The sequence below is a fragment of the Arvicanthis niloticus genome, chromosome 24 (genome assembly GCF_011762505.2).
Source record: "Arvicanthis niloticus isolate mArvNil1 chromosome 24, mArvNil1.pat.X, whole genome shotgun sequence".
NCBI lineage: Eukaryota > Metazoa > Chordata > Mammalia > Rodentia > Muridae > Arvicanthis > Arvicanthis niloticus.
The window spans coordinates 38790242-38809268 of NC_133432.1; the positions used below are offsets into that span (position 1 = coordinate 38790242).

At 43.0% G+C, this 19027-nt stretch overlaps 1 protein-coding gene across 3 annotated transcripts in view; it reads left to right on the top strand.

Moving 5' to 3' along the window:
• The window catches only part of Insr (insulin receptor), a 126236-nt gene that overhangs the window by 59539 nt on the left and 47670 nt on the right, over positions 1-19027 (top strand). For all 3 annotated transcript variants that reach the window (XM_076923818.1, XM_076923819.1, XM_076923820.1), the window contains exons 3-4: positions 5912-6233; positions 18101-18249. In XM_076923818.1, the coding sequence (XP_076779933.1) occupies positions 5912-6233; positions 18101-18249 (471 nt within the window). The remainder of the gene's footprint in view (positions 1-5911; positions 6234-18100; positions 18250-19027) is intronic.

A 19027-nucleotide genomic window follows, 5' to 3' on the forward strand; every position in this document is an offset into this window, starting at 1 on the left:
TCCCCACCTCAAGCCTGTGTCCTGCAGAAGTGGGTGTGGGTCAATGGGAGAACAGAGCTGGACCTTGGTTCTAGAGGTCAGGGGTGGCGTTGCTGCACTACCTGTGGTCTGTCCTTGCTCAGTAGGGGGAAAACATTTGTCTTTCCTCAGATGTGTATGACAACACCCAGCATGCTGTGTGCTTGGGTCACATTTGTTGAATGACATGAGAACAGTTTATTAAATGGTGCATGAAAGAAGACAGCCATTACGGAAGTGCACCCTGAGGCTCCTGTGCTGTAGCGCTTGTACAGCTGAGAGTAGTGATCACAAAAGAACCTTCATAAACCTTTTTTTTTTTTTTTTGAGACAGGATTTTATGTGGGCTAGGCTGGACTTGTAGCTGAGGCAGGCCTTCTGTATCTTACCAGCACTGGAATAGCAGGCAGACACTCCTATATCCCATCTGATGCTTTGATGCCTGCATACACTGTTCAGTGTTTGAATGCAAATCCCACACTTAGCTCCTTGGACTAAAACACAGGCTTAGTAGGTAGGGAGCCCTGGCATCCATCCTCAGCATCACTGAAAGAAAGTAGAACAAAAACCCAGAAGAAAACTGTATCTCCTCAAATATTTCTCCTTCATAACTCTTTTGAATTATAAATTCTTTTTATCACTTAAACATTTTTGAGAATGTCATACGCTATAAAGTGTGTTTCAGTCATACCCACAACTTCTCCTCACGTCTCCCTTCAAACTTCATATTCTCTGTTTTAAGTCCACGGAGTTCAGCAAGTGCTTTCAGGATGTGCGTGGATGTGAGGCCTGTCTACTGGAACCTGGGTATCCATCAGGCCACAAGCCTGAAAACAAAGTAAAACAAATGGAAACAAAGTAACCAGACCCCAAACTTGAACTCCCTCGCACCGGCAGTCATCAACTGCCAATAGCATCTCTGCCTGGGTAGGGGTGGGCTTATTCGTCCCCAATCTGTTTCTCCCCTTGATCTTTCCTTTTTTATAGCTTTCCCAAATCGACAGCCATTAGTGTTATCTGTAGTCACCTTGCGGTGACTTGCAACTTTATAACTGTTACTCAGTACTTTCCTGCCAACTTCTCAAGAGTATCTCTCCTGGCCTGTCCTGTCCCAGGCACCCCTGTTTCTGCTCTGGCACAAGCCTGTGGTGTAGTTTCTAACCCCAAAGAAAGAGACAAGATAGCGAACAATTTTGATGGCTCAGTGGGTAAAAGCACAAGCCTGAGATCTCAGTTTGAATCCGTAACACTTACAGAGAAGCATGGAGTGGGCATATGCCAGCCTGTAACCCTGGTGCTTCGGGGCCTGGGCACAGGAGTGCCCCTGCAGTTTGTTGGTTTCCAGCCTAGCTAGCTCCAGGTCCAGTGAGAGACCTTGTTTCAAAGAAATAAGGCCTTCTGAGGGGGATAAGAACCCCATAGGAATACCGACAGTGTCTACTAACCTGGACCCCTGGGAGCTCTCAGAGACTGAGCCACCAACCAAAGAGCATGCATACATGGGCTGCTGGTTCCAGGGCCCAGGCCGCATATGTAGCAGAGGACTGCCTTGTCTGGCCTCCGTGGGAGATCTGCCTAATCCCACAGAGACTTGATGCCCCAGGGTGAGGGGGACATGCAGGGGCCCCACCCTCTCAGAGTCAAAGGGGAGGTTCTGTGAGGGAAGACTGGGAGGGGGCATTTCAGATGTAAGTAAGGAAATAAATTAAGAATGTGATACTAGGCAAAAAGTAAAAGTTTCAAAGAACATGCGTGATAATTGCTTAAGTACTCTTGAATTTCAGTTTCATTAGAGCTACTATAGGGTAAAGATTTGTAAGAAAGATTTTTGAGAACTTTATGTGAAAAAAAAAGAAATAAGACCTTTAATAGGTTAGTAAATAATCGTAAATTTAAAGTAGAGGACATGAAGATGAGAGGGAGATGTAAGATGTGGGAGAAGTCCAAAGGGGAGTTGGCGGGGCTACTGGAGGATACGTATGATCAAGATGCAGTGTATGCCATTATGAAATTTCCAACCAATAAATGTTAAAAGAAGAAAAGAAATCTCCCAGACCTCTCCCTGTGGTCTCTGCAGGTGTACCACTCCCACCTATATATACACACACGAATAAATAAAATTTATTTTAAATTTAAAAGCCACACCCCCTCCCTTAAACATCCCCCCCCCAGTTGCCTGGGGCCTTTGCAGCCTGATCCTTCCAAATTCTAGATGTAGTGGCCAGAGGGTTGTGTCTGCCTTGTCAGGATGTTTTCTTTCCTCCTTCCTGGATGTCCTATAAATGGAATCCTACAGTGCAAAGTGCAAGATGGAAGTGCCTGGCTGTCTGCCCCTGGCTTTGTTTGCAATCATTGGTGGCTTTCAGCATCTCATGGGCTGCAAATCTTATGTGTTTGGGAAGTGTTTATTAGGGCTTTGATGAAGCTTCTTGTGAATGAAAACGGCTGACCCTTTGCTGCAGCCCCAACCCAGGGAATGGGCTCCTTCCTGTCCTTCTCTGTGTTGTACAGGAGAGCCCGTGGTTTTGTGAGTCGTAGATAACTGGCTGCTTTAATTATTGCTTCCTCCAATTTAGTTTCAGCCCTCAGATCTCCCCAGACAGAGCAGTGCTAATGATGATAACGTCGTTGTTGGCCCCGCTCTGCCTTCTGTATCCCTGGACTCAGAATCGCAGGGATGGGGATGAGAGAGGTGTTGCAGGACTCTATGCTCTGAGCATAACAGGCCAACTTCATCAGAGCAGATGTGAATACCTGCCATACACTGTTCCCCTCACCACCACAAGCCTCAGTAAGGCCTGCTTACTGTTGATGTCCCTTCATAGGAGAAGGGTAGGGTGGATTACTGAATAACCCCCAACCCTCAGTTTCTAGCTGCTTCTTCTATGGCCTCATGGTCTTTATGCTAGGGTATATAGAAGGTTGAAGTTAATGAAGGGAGTCCTCCATCTGTGCAGCAATAGAGAAGTGGTAGTCTATGCTGGGATGAAGCTTTCCTGTGAGGTGACTGCTTTGAGTCACTCTAACTCCTCTATGTAACCCACACTTGTGTTTTGTACATAAGTCCAATAGATTCTTTGGTTGGACAGTGGCAAATTTGTACTTTAGTTTGTTGTTGGTGCCCTATAAGGAAAGGAAGAGAGACTGCAACAGGATGGGGCTTTATGGGTAGAGAGCATAGAGCCTTGGGTTCCAAGACTGGCAGTGTGAATGTAGTCTCAGTGCTGGGGTAGAGGAGAGAGGGTCTGTGGGGCTGCAGGGTGTGCATGGTGAATGGCCACTTCCTTGGTTCCTAAGAAATCTCTGTGGTGATTGGAATATGCTTGGCCCAGGGAGTGGCACTATTTAGAGGTGTGACCTTGTCAAAGTAGGTATGGCCTTGTTAGAGGAAGTATGTCACTGGGCCTGGGCTTTAAGACTCTTGTTCTAGCTGCCTGGAAACTAGTCTTCTCCTGTTTGCCTTTGGAACAAAATGTTGAACTCTCAGGTCCTCCTGTGCCATGCCTGCCTGGATGCTGCCATGCTCCCACCTTGATGATAATGGACTGAGCCTCTGAACCTGTAGCCAGCCCCAATTAAATGTTGTCCTTTTAAGAATTGCCTTGGTCATGGTGTCTGTTCACAACACAACACATCCTAACTAAGACAGAAGCTGGTACCAGGGACTGGGGGATTGCTGTGATAGGCCTGACCACGTTTTTGTTTGGAAGACTGTGGATATTGGGACTTTGGATTTGGAATGCCATGGAATGCTTTAAGTGGGGCTTAATGGGCCATCCTAGTAGGAATCTGGAAGATGGTGGCGCTGAGGGTGATTTGAACTGTATAGGCCTGCTGGTCCAAGAGGTTTCAATGGAGAAAAATGTAAGTATGTGGTCATAGTGTCTGTTCACAGCAGTAAAACCCTAACCAAGACAGTCTCCAAATATGCCTTGGCCAAAGCAGAGTTGAGAGTCTGGAGTAATTACAGTTGAAATTGTAGTGAACTGGATTGAACCACAAACACTTGGCTCCTCAGGAGAAATCATAGTCTTTATTAATGGTTTTTGGGAACGTAAAATGATTCAGTGGCTGGAGAAAAACAGTATGGTGGCGCATTAAAAAAATTAAGAGGATTAACGTAGTTGGGGTTTGGAAGGTGGCTGGGTAAGAATTGTTAATGTGCAAGCACGAGGAACTGAGTTCAGATCCTAGCATCTATGTAAAAAGCAGGGTGTGGTCATGCGCATGCCTGTAACATCAGAGAGGTAGGAGGGAGAGACAGGAGGATCTTTGGGGCTTTCTGGCTGCCAGTCTAGATCTAGGTTCAGTGAGAGACCCTAGGTTCAGCATGTATCAATATTCAGCAATCCCACTTCTGAATATATGCATGGAATAATGAAAACGGGACCCAGATATTTGCACACTCATGTCCATAGAAGCATGATTTATAATATCACAAAGATTAAGGCTAAGTGGCCACATTACAATGAATGGGTCAGTGAAGATGAGCCACCCCTGAATCTTATTCAGCCCTAAAAATAAACTGAAGGAGCCTCTGATACATGATACATGTGGGTAAGTTTGGAGGACATGATAAAGGATTCCATTCATCCGAAGTCCCTAGCAGAGACAGAAAGTAGAAAGGTGGGTTGTGGGCCTATGGAGGGGCCGTGAGAGTCACGAGATTCTGTGGATGGTTGATGGGGATGGCTACACAGCCAGACAAATGCTGTTATTAATTAATTAATTCATTAAAATTACATACATATGCATGTGTGGTAAACATGTTTCTCTCTCTCTCTCTCTCTCTCTCTTTCTCTATATGTGGAGGTCTAAGGTTGATATTAGGTGTCTTCTTTTATTTCTCTCCACCTTAAATATTGAACTCCTGATGTTCCTGTCTCTACCTCTTGAGTTCTGGGATGGCAGGAGTGCACATCATACCCATTTTTGGTGATGTTTCAAACCCACTGTCTTGTTCATGCTAGGTGGCACGATTCCCTACCCAGCCACATCTGCATCTAGAGATGGAAGCTCTTAGGGCATTTTTACCATAGTTAGTTTTATTTTTGCTTTGTGTGTTCAGTAACTACATTACATGCTCCAGGGCAGAAAGGACTACACATTGGACAGCTCGTATTTCTGCCATGGTAGAGGATTGACTCGGACAGTGTTGCTGACAGTATGTGGAACTGGCTAGTGAACTGGGACCCACTTGATACTGGGAGAGTTACACTTGAGAATTTGGGAGAAATCTGGTTCCTGGCTGTTCAGTCTTGCTCCAGAAATATTTTATTTTTACTTATATGTGTGCATGTGAAACACCAACAGGTGCCTGCAAAGCCCAGGAGAGGGCATTGAGTGCCCTGGAGCTGGAGTTAAAAGTAAAACACCTGCTTGTCGTGGGTGCTGAGAACTGAACTCAAAAGTCTTTTGCAAGACAACAAGTGCTGGCAATACTATTAAGCCATCCCTCCAGCCCTTAGGCATAGCATGACAAGAGTATGTGTGCCCTTGAAATGATTGCCTACTACTGTATCTATCATAGACATAGACTGTATGGACTATAGGAAACATTATTTAATAGCGTGTTACATTGTGTCTCCTGCCAAGGACCTGGTTCCTTGGCTTCCTGTCAGTAGCCTGAAGTTGATGGTAGTAACTGGCAAATGCAGTGAGTCAGGTCTCTCGCCCCGTCTTCCTCTGGTGGTTGGTTAACTTTTGCCAAGTGTGGCGCTGCTTTGTAGGGGCTACTGTCTTTTTTTTTTTTTTTTTAAACAGAGCAGTCAGACACGCGTCAAGTGCTGTTTGAGTGTGGCTATTATTGTTATTATTTTGTTTGGCCGTTTGTGCAGACAGAAATTGGACAGAGTTCTTGACCAGCTGTTCTGTTTTTCCTTCTTGTCTCTAGTTTGCCCAACCATCTGTAAGTCACATGGCTGCACAGCTGAAGGCCTGTGCTGCCACAAGGAGTGCCTGGGCAACTGTTCGGAACCTGATGACCCCACCAAGTGTGTGGCCTGTCGCAACTTCTACCTGGATGGTCAGTGTGTGGAGACCTGCCCACCACCCTACTATCACTTCCAGGACTGGCGCTGTGTGAACTTCAGCTTCTGCCAAGACCTTCACTACAAATGCAGGAACTCTCGGAAGCCTGGCTGCCACCAATACGTCATTCACAACAACAAGTGCATCCCCGAGTGCCCGTCTGGCTATACCATGAATTCCAGCAAGTGAGTCCTGGATGAGGGGCTGGGGAAGGAACTGGAAGCTAGTGATATGGTTAAAGAGGCCATTAAAGAGGCTGAAGATGTAGCTCTTTAGCTAGAATGCATTTCTAGCATCTAATTTATCAGGGCTGGTGGCACGTGTCAGTGATCATAACATTTGGAAGGTAGAGGCAGGAGGATCAGAAGGTGAGACTCATCCTTGGCTACATTGTGAATTCAAAGCCAGCCTGAGCTGCATGAGACCCTGTCTCAAAAAAACCAAACCAAACCAAAAAACCAGAAAGAAATACCCCCCTCTTCCCTCCCCCCAAGGAAAAAAAACCATGCTAAACCAGAGTGTGTTGTGTAAGAGTGGGCTTGCTTGCTGTTGATAACTACTACTTACATATTTAAAATTCTGTGTGTGTTCATGTGTGTGTGCCATGTGTATGTGCAGATAGGTGCGTGTGTGTGTGCATGTACACATGTAATGCATAAAGTGGGTATGTGTGTAGGCACCTGTGTGTGCAGGTGGATGTTTGCACACATTTGTATGTATTTATGCATTGTGTGTGTGCACATGTGCACATGAAGGTGGGTATGCATATGTGTGAGTGTGTTCATGTATGTGAAGGTGGGCATTTGTGTGTATGTGTTTACATGTTCACTTATATGGACACATGTGTATGCAAATGGGCACTGTGTGTGTATGGTTGAGCCTATGTGTGCACATATTTGTGTGTTTGGGCACATGTTGCAGGTGAGTACAGGTGTGTGTATGTCTTCATCTGTGTGGACACGTTTGTGTGTGTGTGTGTGTGTAGACCAGTGGTTGATGTTGGATGCTTTTCTCAACCACTCTTCACTTTATTTAGTTTTTAAAATATTTTATTCTTATTTATGTGTGTGTATGTATGTGCAGTGTTTTATGTGCACAGAGGCGTCTGGGGAGGCCAGTAGAGTGCATCCGATCCCCTTGAGTCGAAGTTACAGGTGGATGGAAGCCTCCCTGTGGTGCTCGGAAGCAAACCAAGGACTTCATGCTTGTGCAGCAAGCAAGCATTTTTGCCAGCTGAGGGATCTACATGCTCTCAGTAGCATTTTTTGTTGTTTTATACTGTTTGTGTCCTGGGCTTTGATGACAGACTTGATCAGCAGGGAGGGGCTTCTTTGCCTGAACATCTCATTTCTGAGTGACTTGAAGATGGAGTTCTTTCGTGTCACCTGCCTTCTCCTCCTCCTTGGTTCTGTGAATCACTGTTATACCAGGAAGGTAGCCATGCAGTTCATAGCCTACCCGACCTGACCACAAGCTGGGGCATACTGTCTTAGGGATGGAGGGCTTACCCCTACACTGTTCCAGGGCTTGGCTCTTCTTCCAAGGTCAGCACCATTAAGCCCTTTCCTGCCACTTGGGTGAGAAACAGGGTTTTCTCTCTCCTGGGTGGTGTGAGTTGAATATATATATATATTCTCCCAGGTGCTTTGCTTAGGGCCTTAACTTCTTGGATGAGATATTTTAGTATCTGGGACCATCACCAAGTCGTTGATTTTTAAATTTCTTTCTTGGTTTTTGTTTTCGGGTTTAAGAAAAGGGAGGGGTGTGGGGGGATATCGAGCAAAGGACAGAAAACCAAATCAGAAACAGACACACATTGCGAGGCCTTGAGCTGACCTGCTGACGTCAAAATTCTTCCTCTCAGACTTGGGCACTAGCCAAGTGAGTGAGCAAAAGAGTGTTTTGATTTTGGTGGGAAATTTTATTTCCCGGGGTAGAAAGGGCAAGAAGGAAAACAATTTTTATTTTAGCTCCTGTGAACCTTTTTTTTTAGTGTTTATGAAACCTGAAAGTACAATATGTTTTGTTTTGCTCATTATGGTTTTTTTTTTTTTTTTTTGAACCAAAGAAGCAAAACAGCAAGGATTGCTGACCCAAATAGACCTCCATAAATCAGTCTGCGTGTTGAATGGGGCTTTTAAATTTTTTTTTTTTATTTCGAGGGCAGAAGGTTTAGCAGGAAGATTGGAGAAGGAAACATCTTTCTGTTTATCCATTTCAGTTTTTAAGAACGATTGGGACTGATGTCAAGACCTTTGTTTAAAAGACATAGCCTATAGGGCTGGAGAGATGACCCCCCAGAGAAAGCATCTATAAGATGGAGGGCTGGTGAGATGGCTTAGCAGGTAAAGGTGCCTGCCACCAAGACTGACATTCTGAGTTTGAAACCTTAGGACCCACAAAAGGAGAAAACTGACTTCCAAAGTTTGTCCTCTGACCTTCATACTACATGCTGTGATGTATACACAACCACACAGTTAGACACACACAGACACACACAGTGACACACACACACAGTCTCTCTCTCTCTCTCTCTCTCTCTCTCTCTCTCTCTCTCTCACACACACACACTCTCTCTCTCTCTCTCTCTCTCTCTCTCTCTCTCTCTCTCTCTCACACACACACACACACAGTGTCACCCCCACCACAAATCTAACAAATCTGTCTGTCTGTCTATCTATCTATCTATCTATCTATCTATCTATCTATCTATCTATCTATCATCTAATTATCTATCATCTATATGTATATACATACATACACATATATGATAGAGAACAATCGAGGCTTTGCAACATCATCTGTGGGTCTCCACACGGGCACACATGCTTACACAACACACATACATTTCCATTCTAAAGAAGAAAAAGACATCGGCTTTAAATAATAGGCATTTTTTTTAAATGCTCACCAAAACCACAATGATGACTCTCTGCACATTGTCCAGTTGTGGGTTTCTGTATTTGTTCTCAGCTCCTGCAGGAGAAGCTCCTCTGATATTGGCTGATTGAGACACTGATCTATGAGTATGACAGACTGTCCTTAAGAGTCATCTTATTGCTACATTCCTTTAGCAAAACAATAGTGATGGTTTTTCCATGGGTCCGTAGCATATCTAGTCTTAGGTTCTTGGCTACCTTAGCAGTTATCACGCATGGGTTCCATTCCACGGAATGGGCCTTAAATCTAACCAGATCGTGGTTGGTTGATCCCACAACTTTTATGCCACTTTGCAGCAAGGTATGACACAGGCAGGTCACTGTAGATCAGAGGGTTTGTGGCTGAGTTGGTGTTTATCTCTCTCCTCTGGTAATGCAGAGTACCTTCCAGTACCATGAGCAATAACGAGCAAGAGGAAGGCTCTAAGGAAGCAGAAGCTTGGCTTCTGCACCTTCAGTGAGAATGTGAGAATCAGCAGCAGGGCCTTACCATCCGTTTGTGGAGACCAACCGATAGCCTTATCGCCAATGGCCTGAGTCATGTGGGGGTTCCTTTGAGGGCCCCTTTCTTTGTCTAACAACTCGATGTGGAAGTAACTTGATTCATGTCTCTGGAGGTTTCACTTGGTGGCTACAAATGTATAGGTGGGTCGTTGTCTGCTTGTTATTTGGTGATAAGATCTAAAGATTCCAAATAAAAAAACCTAAAGATTCCTTTTATTTAGTTATGCATTTGAAGAAGTGTCCATTGTAGTAGGTTTCAATATGACCCCTCCAATTCTCCTAGTGTTAGCCGTTCTTCCCTGTATTCTCTCTCTCTTTCTGTCCCAGTTTCTCCTCCTCGCTATCCCCTGATCCATAATTATATATTCCATCTTCCCTTCCTTTGGAGAGCCTCCTCTAACCGCTAGTTACTTCTGTACACCTAACCTCTGTGGTTATACTTTAGTAGCTTGTCCATCTAAGGCTTAACAGTTAACATCCAGGTATAAGTGAGTACATACCATATTTGTCCTTTTGGGTCTCAGTTACCTTACTCAGGATGATTTTCTCTAGTTCCTTCCATTTATCTGTGGATTTGATGATTTCATTTATTTAGCGACTGAGTAATATTTCACTGTGTAAATATATCACATTTTCTAAACCTATTCATTCATTGATGGATGTTTAGCCTGTTTTCAGTTTCCGGCTGTTATGAGTGGAGAAGTAATGAGCAGGGGTGAGCTAGTGACTCTGTAGTAGATCATAGTGTCCTGTGGGTTTATGCCTTGGGGAGATGTAGTTGGATCTTGAAGGAGATCTATTTTCATCTTCCCCAGGAACCGCCACACTGATTTCTCTAGTGGCCGTACAAGTTTGCAGTCCTGCCTGCAATGGATGACTCTTCCCCTTTCTCCACATCCTCACCAGCGTGTGTTGTCATCTGTTTTATTGATCTTAATTGTTCTGACTGGTGTACGTTTTGATTTGCATTTAATGACTGAAGATGTTGAGCATTTCTCTAAGTGTTTTATCTTTTGAGAACTCTTTGTTTTGATCTGTACCCCGCTGGGTTGTTATCTTGATGTCCAGTTTGTTTTTGTGTGTGTGCTCTTTTTATGTATTGGACATTAGCCTTCTATTGCATGTGGAGTTGATAAAAATCTTTTTCTATTCTGTAGGCTGCTGCTTTGTCTAAATGATGGCATTGCTTGCCTTTTAGAAGTTTTTCAGTGTCATGATGTCTGATTTATTAGTTGTTGATCTTAGTGCTTGTGCTTCCAGCGTTCTGTTCAGAAAGTCTTTTCTTGTGCCAATGAGTTCAGGGCTAGTCCCCACTTTCTCTTCTATTGTATCAGGATATCTGGCTTTATGTTGAGGTTGTTGATCCATTTGGAGTCTAGTTTCACAGGGTGATAAGTGTGGATCTATTTTTGTTCTTCTACATGCAGGCATCCTGTTTGACCATCCGATTTGAAGATGTCTTTTTTTCCCTCCAGTGTATATGTGTGGATTCATTGTCAAAAATCAGGTATCTGTAGGTTTGTGGACTTATGTCTGGGTCTTCAGTTCAATTTCATTGATCAGTGTGTCTGTTGATATGCCAATACCATGCTGTTTTAATTACTATAGCTCTGTAGTAGTATTTGATGTGTGAGAGAGTGATACTTCCAGTTCTTTTATTATTCAGGATTGTTTTACTATCTGGGGTGTGTGTGTGTTTCTGTATGAATCTAAAAATTATTTTTTCAATTTCTGTGAAGAATTGTGTTGGAATTTTGAAGGGAGTTGTATTGAATCCTTTGGTAGGTTGCTTTTGGTAGGATGGACATTTCCTTTTTTATTCTTTTTATTTTTTATTTTTTAATTTTTTGGTTTTTCGAGACAGGGTTTCTCTGTGTAGCCCTGGCTGTCCTGGAACTCACTCTGTAGACCAGGCTGGCCTGGAACTCAGAAATCCGCCTGCCTCTGCCTCCCAAGTGCTGGGATTAAAGGCGTGCGCCACCACTGCCCAGCGGACATTTTCACTATATTAATTTGGCTGATTGATGAGCATCAGAGATCTTTGCATGTTCTGATACCGTCTTCAATTTCTTTCTTCAGTATCTCAAAGTTTTTAACTGTAGAAGTCTTCCACTTGCTTGGTTAGAGTTACCCCAAGATATTTTATTTTTCTTTTAGGTTATTGTAAAAGGTATTGTTTCTCTGATTTTTTTTCCCCTCAGTCTGTTTGCCATTTGTATGTAGAAAGGCTAAAGTGTTTGTCAGCTCTAGGAGTTTCCTGGTAGAATTCTTAGGGTTACTTAAATATACTATTATATAATCTGCAAATAAAGATACTTTGACTTCTCCCTTTCCAATTTGTATACTTTGGATCTCTTTCAGTTGTCTTATTGCTCTAACTAAGACTTCAAATACTATATTGAATAGGTATGGAGACAATAGACAGCTTTGTGTTGTTGCTAATTTTAGTGGAAATATTTTTGAGTTTCCTTCAATTTAAGTTGATGTTGGCTGTGGGCTTTCTATAAATCACACTTGTTATTTTGAGATATGTTCTTTGTATCCCTAATCTCTCCAGGTCTTTTATCATGAAGGGGTATTTGATATTTTTCGAAGACCTTTTCTACATCTAATGAGGTGATCACTTTTTTTTTTCCTTTCAGTTTGTTACATGGTCGATTACATATGTTGGACCATATGTAATCCTTGCACCTCTGGGATGAAAGCTATCTAAGTAGGGTGGATGATCTTTTTATTTGTTCTTAGATTCAGTTTGCAAGTATTTTATTGAGAATATTTGCATCTATGTTCATAAGGGAAATTGGTCTGTAATTTTCTTTTTTTGGTTGGATCTTTATGTGGTTTAGGTATCATAGTAACTCGCCTTGTAAAAAGAACTGGGGAATGTTCCTTCTGTTTCAGTATTGTGGAACAATTTGATGACTATTGGTGTTCAGCTCTTCTTTGAAAGTCTAGTAGTATTCTGTGCTAAAATCAGTTGGCCCTGGTTTTTCGGGATAGGGGGTTGGGAGACTTTCAATGACTTTTTCTGTTTCACTAGGGGTTATAGATCTATTTAAATTGCATATTTAATCTTCATTTGACTTTGGTATGGAGAAAATAAAATGATGGGTTGTTTTTTTGTTTGTTTGTTTATTTATTTATTTTTTTTACATTTTGGGTTCCTATGGTATCTGTAGTTATGTCCACCTCTGGGCCTCTAATTTGGTTAATTTGGGCCTTCTCTGACTTTTTATGAATTTGTCTAAAGCTTGCAATCGTTTTGTTTTTTCTCAATGAACCAACTCTTGGTTTGGAACTTACTGATTCTCTCGTTTTGTTTCTATTTTATTCATTTCAGCCCCGAGTTTGATTATTTCTTGCCTTCTACTCTTTTTTGGGTGTCATTTTTTGTTTGTTTGTTTTTATTCCAGAGTTTTGGTTTGATTTAAGGTTTTTGTAAGATCTCTTGATTTTTTTTTTTTTAAATGAAGGACCGTAGAGCTGTCAGTTTACCTCTTAGTACTGCCTTTATTGTGTCACATAAGTTTGTGTGTGTTGTGCTTTTTTTTTCCATTTAATTATAGAAAGTCTTTCGTTTCTGCCTCGACCCACTTTTTAGTAGTGATTTTGTTCAGTGTCTCTGAGTTTGCAAGCTTTCTGTTGGTTTTGGTGTCTGGCTTTATCCATTGTGGTCAGACAGGATGCAGGGGTTATTTGAATTTTCTTGTGTCTGTTGAGACTTGCTTTGTGTCCATGTATGTAGTCAATTTTGGAGAAAATTCCATGACCTGCTAGGAAGAAGGTATATTCTTTGGTGTTTTAATGAACTGTTCTGTAAACATCTGTTAGGCCCATTTAGTTTACAGCATCAGTTAACTCCAGCATTTCTCTGTTTCGTTTTTGACTAGAGGAACTGTTTATTGATGAAAGTGGGTATTGAAATATCCCACTATCCATACATAAAGGTCAGTATGTGATCTAAATTGTAGTAGTGTTTTTCTTTTTTGCTTGCTTGTTTGTCTTGCATGAACTTGGTTCTCTCGTGCTTGTTGCATAGATGTTAGGAATCACAGCAGCCTCTTGGTGGGCTTTGGCTTTAATGAGTATGCAGTATCTTTCTCTGTCTCTTCTGAGTAGTTTTGGTTTTAAGCCTATTTTGTTAGATATTGAAATGGCTACCCCAACTTGCTTATTAGGTCTACTTGCTTGGAATATCTTTTCCATCCCTTTACCCTGAGGTGATGTCTATTCTTGTTGTGAAAGTGTCTTTCTTGGGTGTAGCTGAAGGGTGGATACTGTTTTTGAATCCATTCTGTTAGTCTGTGTCTTTTTATTGGGGAATTGAGATCCTCTCTACTGAGGATTATTAATGGACAATGTTTTTGATTGCCACTGTTTTTCTGTGGTGGTGTGGGTCCCCCTCTCCTCCTTAATTTGCTGGTCTGGTGTTATTTATTCCTTGTGTTTTCTTAGCTGTTATTAACCTCTTTAGGTTGAAGGTTACTGCTTAAATTTAGTTTTATCATGGAATGTTTTTCTTTCCTCATCCTTTGTGATTGATTTATTTCTGGGTATAGTATTCTGGGCTGGTGTCTATGGTCTTTTAGAATCTGTAGAATATCTGTCTAGGCCCTTCTGGCCTTTAGAGTCTCTATTAAAAACTCAGGTGTTATTCTAATATCATTCCCAACCTGTGGGTCTCAATCCCTTTTGGGGTCATAACAGATATCCTGAATATCAGATATTTAAACTATGATTCCTAACTGTAGGAAAATTACAGTCATGAAGTAGCAATAAAATAATTTTATTGTGGGGGGGTCACCACAACATGAGGAACTATATCCAAGGGTTTCAGCATTAAGAAGGTTGAGAACTACTGTTCTAGAAGGTCTGTCTCTCTATGTTATTTGTTCCTTTTCCCATTCATATGGTAAGGAGTTCTACTGTGTGCTGGTGTCTAGGCATCTGAGATGGTGATTGAGGTGATTCTGGGTGTTGATATCTGGCTTTGCTTTTGTTGGGTGGGTGTTCTGATCCTTGGTTTCTATGGCTCTCTGTGGATCTTATGAAAGTGTAATGGCCATAGATTGCCTTGTTGAGAGTGCTTCAGCAGGCCAGTAGGGGGCAGAGAGCAGTGGTGGAGGGCTAGGAGAACAGGCTGAGAGGGCTTTCAGGAAAGAGCTAAGGTCATGTTCACACCTAGAGGTGGTGTCCCCAGGGATTTGGAGTCATGGGAAGATGGGACAAATGAATTGTCTAGAGAGACAGGGATGAAAGTCCTAGCAGGGACTGGGTCTGAACCAAGAGCTGAAATCTCCAGTGAATGGAGTTGAGGTAGGAGGAGGGACATCTGGTAAGCAAGATTTTACAGGATTGAGGGTGAGAATGAAGAGATCATAAAGGTGGACAAAAAAGATAGTATGATTCACCTGCCTGAGTCCATAATGTGTGTGTGTGTGTGTGTGTTAGGAAGGGGTAATCATTCAACGTCATTTTCCCTTCCTTGGCTTGTGGATTTCCAGCCTAGATGTTTGCACAGTATCTGGGATGCTGCAGCCTCAGACACCACACATTCCAGACTCAGTACCTTCTAAGACTGCCCTGGTTTCTGACATCAGCAATACTTTAGAGAGCCCTAGAACACCCATGCTTCTGACCAGCTGGTTGTGAGTTTAGGAGCTTCACTAGAATGACTAAGAACTGAAATAAACACACAGAGATACATGTGTCCGCATGGGCCACACACAACAGCATTCTTGTCTGTTTGTGCCTGTACAGAGGCAGGAGGATGATGTCAAGTGCCCTGCTCTATGACTCTCCTTTGTTGCTTTGATCTAGGGTCTCTCACTGTACCTGGACACAGGCCCCAGTGATCCCCCTGTCTCTGTCCCCTCACAGGGCTTGGTGCCATACTCAACTTTCAAAAAATTTGGGTGCTGGGAATTTGTCATCAGGTCCTCATGCTTGTGCAGCCATACCTGTGAGGTACCTGTGGTGGGTGCTTGGATACATTTAGGAGCATTCATGAGAAGGACAGGCTGGGTAGACTAGTTGCTGCTTGTGGGTTTTTGTTTTGTTTGGGGCTTGGTTGTTCTGATACAGGAACTTCCTATGGAGACAAGGCTGGCCTCAAACTTGCCATGTCTGCAGTGTTGTTTGTTTTGATCCTTTAAGTGCTGGGAATTTTATTTATTTATGTATTTGTTTATGGGAGAGGAAACCAAAGTGAACACGTAGAGCTCTGAGGATAACTTTGGGTGAATGAGTTCTCTTCTTTCACCATGTGGGTTCTGGGGATTGGATTCAGCTTGGGGGTAAACACCTTCACCTAATGAACCATCTCATCACTGGAATGTTGGAACTACAAGTGCATATCTTTCACACCCACCTGGGGCCAACTATGTAATCTGATGGTTGAGACTTCATATTCTATATCCTCTAGGAAGAGGAGAGGCAGGTAAAGAGTCGGGCTTCCAAGGCTGGAGAGCTGGGGAGTTAGCTCTAACAGCAGGCAGATACGGAGATCTGAGTTCAGAAATGCACACACTTTTTTTTTTTTTGGAAACCTGGGCATGGTGGCTTGCACTTATGACCCCAGTGCTGGGAAGGAGGAGACAGGATGATCCCTGGAACTCCCCGGCCAGTCATCCCAGGCCACACAGCATGTTCCAGGTTCAATGAGAGATTCTATCTCAAAAACAGGCTAAAATGTTCCTGAAGAATGACACTCAAAAAGTTGACCTCTGATCTCCACAAAGGTGAGTATGTATCCTCAACACACACACACACACACACACACACACACACACACACACACGCCTACACATGCATAGGAGCATATGGTCAATGATTCTATCAACCATGCCTACAGAATGAGATTCCAAGACAAACTCTATGGGACTAGGGCGATGACTCAGTTGGTAAAATGCTGACTTCAGTTTGATCCCTAGCACCCTTGGTAAAAGGTAGACATGGTGGGCGTGGTGGTCTGTGCTTGTTTTACCAGCACTGGAGAGGCGTGGTGCTGTCAGATCTGTCCTGTGCAGAAAATAAAAGAAGTTTCTTACACCAGGAAAGGAATTTTTTTTGTGTATGAGTGTGTGAGTGAGTGTGTGTGTGTGTGTGTTTGTGTGTGTCCGTGTTTGTTTGTGTGTGGCTATGTGTGAGTTGTAGGGAGATCAGACGACAACCTCAGATATTATTCTACTTTCTGTAGAATAATAAAATAATAAAGTAGGTTCTGTGAACCTACTTTCTTTGTGACAGGGTCTCCTAGTGGCCCTGATCCTGACCTATTAGGCTAGGCTAGGTGGCCAGTAAAACCCTCTTCTTCCTCAGTATTAATCTTTCCAATATCTAACAGTATGTCTGATATTTTTAAGAAAACCTTTCATTGTGTATGTATTTATTTTGTGTGCGTGTGCGTGTGCGTGTGCGTGTGCGTGTGCGTGTGTGCGTGCAGTGTTCAGTGAGCAGTTTTAAGGACTCGGTTTCCTCCTACACTTTGTTGGTTTGAACTTAGGTTAGCAGGGATTGAACTTAGGTTAGCAGGCTTGGCTGCATGCAGGTACCTTTACCCTATGAGCTGTCTTTCCAGCCAATGCCTGACATTTTTAGGTGGGTTACAGGGGTTCAACTGAGGTTCTCATACTTGTGATCTGAACACTCCACTGACCGAGCACTCTCTCAAGCCCTGGGCAATGAAATTTTAGGGGATAATTGGCTATTTTAAGGTTGTAGGAGCAAGTTGCCAATGTCTGGGAATATTTCTGGCTGTGGCAGTTTGGAGATGAGATGATGCTGGTATTGCATGGCTTGGGAGCCGACTCTGCATCCTGTACTGCCCTTGGGTACTTCATTACCAATGTGAAGACATATTTGCTTTAAAATATTTGAAATACAATATCAGTGAATTTTCTTTTGCCGTGATAAAACACTGTGACCAAAGGCAGCTCAGGGGAAGAAAAGGTTTGTTTCAGCTTATACTACTGCCTGGTCACATCTGTCACGGAGGGAAGTCAAGCAGAAACCTGAAGTAGAAACCACAAAAGAGTTTCTCAAGCTTCCTAATACAGCCTACAAGTCCTCACATTGTAGTGACCCACAACCATAAAATTATTTCTTTGCTACTTCATAACTGTAATTTTGCTACTGTTATGAATCATAATATATAATCTCTGGTAAGTAGGATATCTAATATGTGACCACCAAAGGGGTAGCAATCCACAGGTTGAGAACCACTGCTGTAGAACAATGATGCTAGCTGGCTCAATTTCTAGCTCATGTGCTTTCTCTTGTAGACTAGGCCCACCTGCCTCGGAAATGGCCACCTACAGTAGGCTGGGCCCTCCCTCTTCAGTCAACAGTCAAGATAAGTCCCCATAGTCATAGTCATGGGCCAATCCAATTTAGGCAACTCCTCAATGGAGATCTCCTCAAAATGACTCTAGGCTCTGTCCTGTTGACATTTCAAGCTAACTAGCTCAAGTGCGGAGCTCAGCACATCCACTTTAGGGTAATAGACTGACTTTGCCACTGGGATCCTGTGAAGCATGCTGTCTTCCAAATGATGGGTTGAAGGAACCCTGTGTACCTCATTGATCTCTGTATCTCTGCCTCACTCTCAGCTTGATGTGCACCCCGTGTCTGGGACCTTGTCCTAAGGTCTGCCAAATCCTCGAAGGCGAGAAGACCATTGATTCTGTGACATCTGCCCAGGAGCTCCGAGGCTGCACCGTGATCAACGGAAGTCTGATTATCAACATCCGAGGGGGCAGTGAGTATTCTTGGAGCGCCCACTCTTCCTGTGAGCTGTGAGCGGGGAAGTGCACAGCTCAGGGTATTCTGCACATTCCTCTCTCAATTTTCATGGCCATATTCACTTCAGTCCTGTGGTCTCAACTATTCAGGGAGCTGAGGCAGGAGGATTGCTTTAATCTAGCTTGCTCAGACTAGCCTGGATGATATAATCTTGTCTAAAGAAATGAAACTACATAAGAAACAAAGTGACACATTCTTCAGTGGCCCTCTAAGTAGGAGACTCATACCAGGAGTTGTCTCAAAATCCAAAATGAAAATTTTATGGTTCTACCTCTGCCTAAAATTCTTACTTTCCAATGTGCAGCAGGAATCTGTATTCTTTATATTTTATGTGTATGAGTGTTTTGTCTGGGTATATGCATATACACAGTGTATATGTCGTGTCCACAAAAAAAGAGAGGGTATGTGATCCCCTGGAAAGGCAGTTAGAGATGATTGTGAGTTACCATGCGGATGTGGGAACTGAAGCCAGATCCTCTGCGACAGCAACAAGCTCTCTTAATTAATTCTGGGCCATCTCTACAGCCTCAGGGACCTATTCTTACTAATATGCACCAAGTCTGCTGGTACAGACTTGCTATCCCAGCACTCAGGAGATAGAGGTAGAAGAACTTCAAGTGTTAGTTGGAAGTCAGCCTAGACTACATGAGACCCAATATCAAAAAGATAAAGAAAGGCTCCAAGCTAAAATCAAAACAAAACAAGAACTTTATTATGGGTTGTGTGCTCAGGTA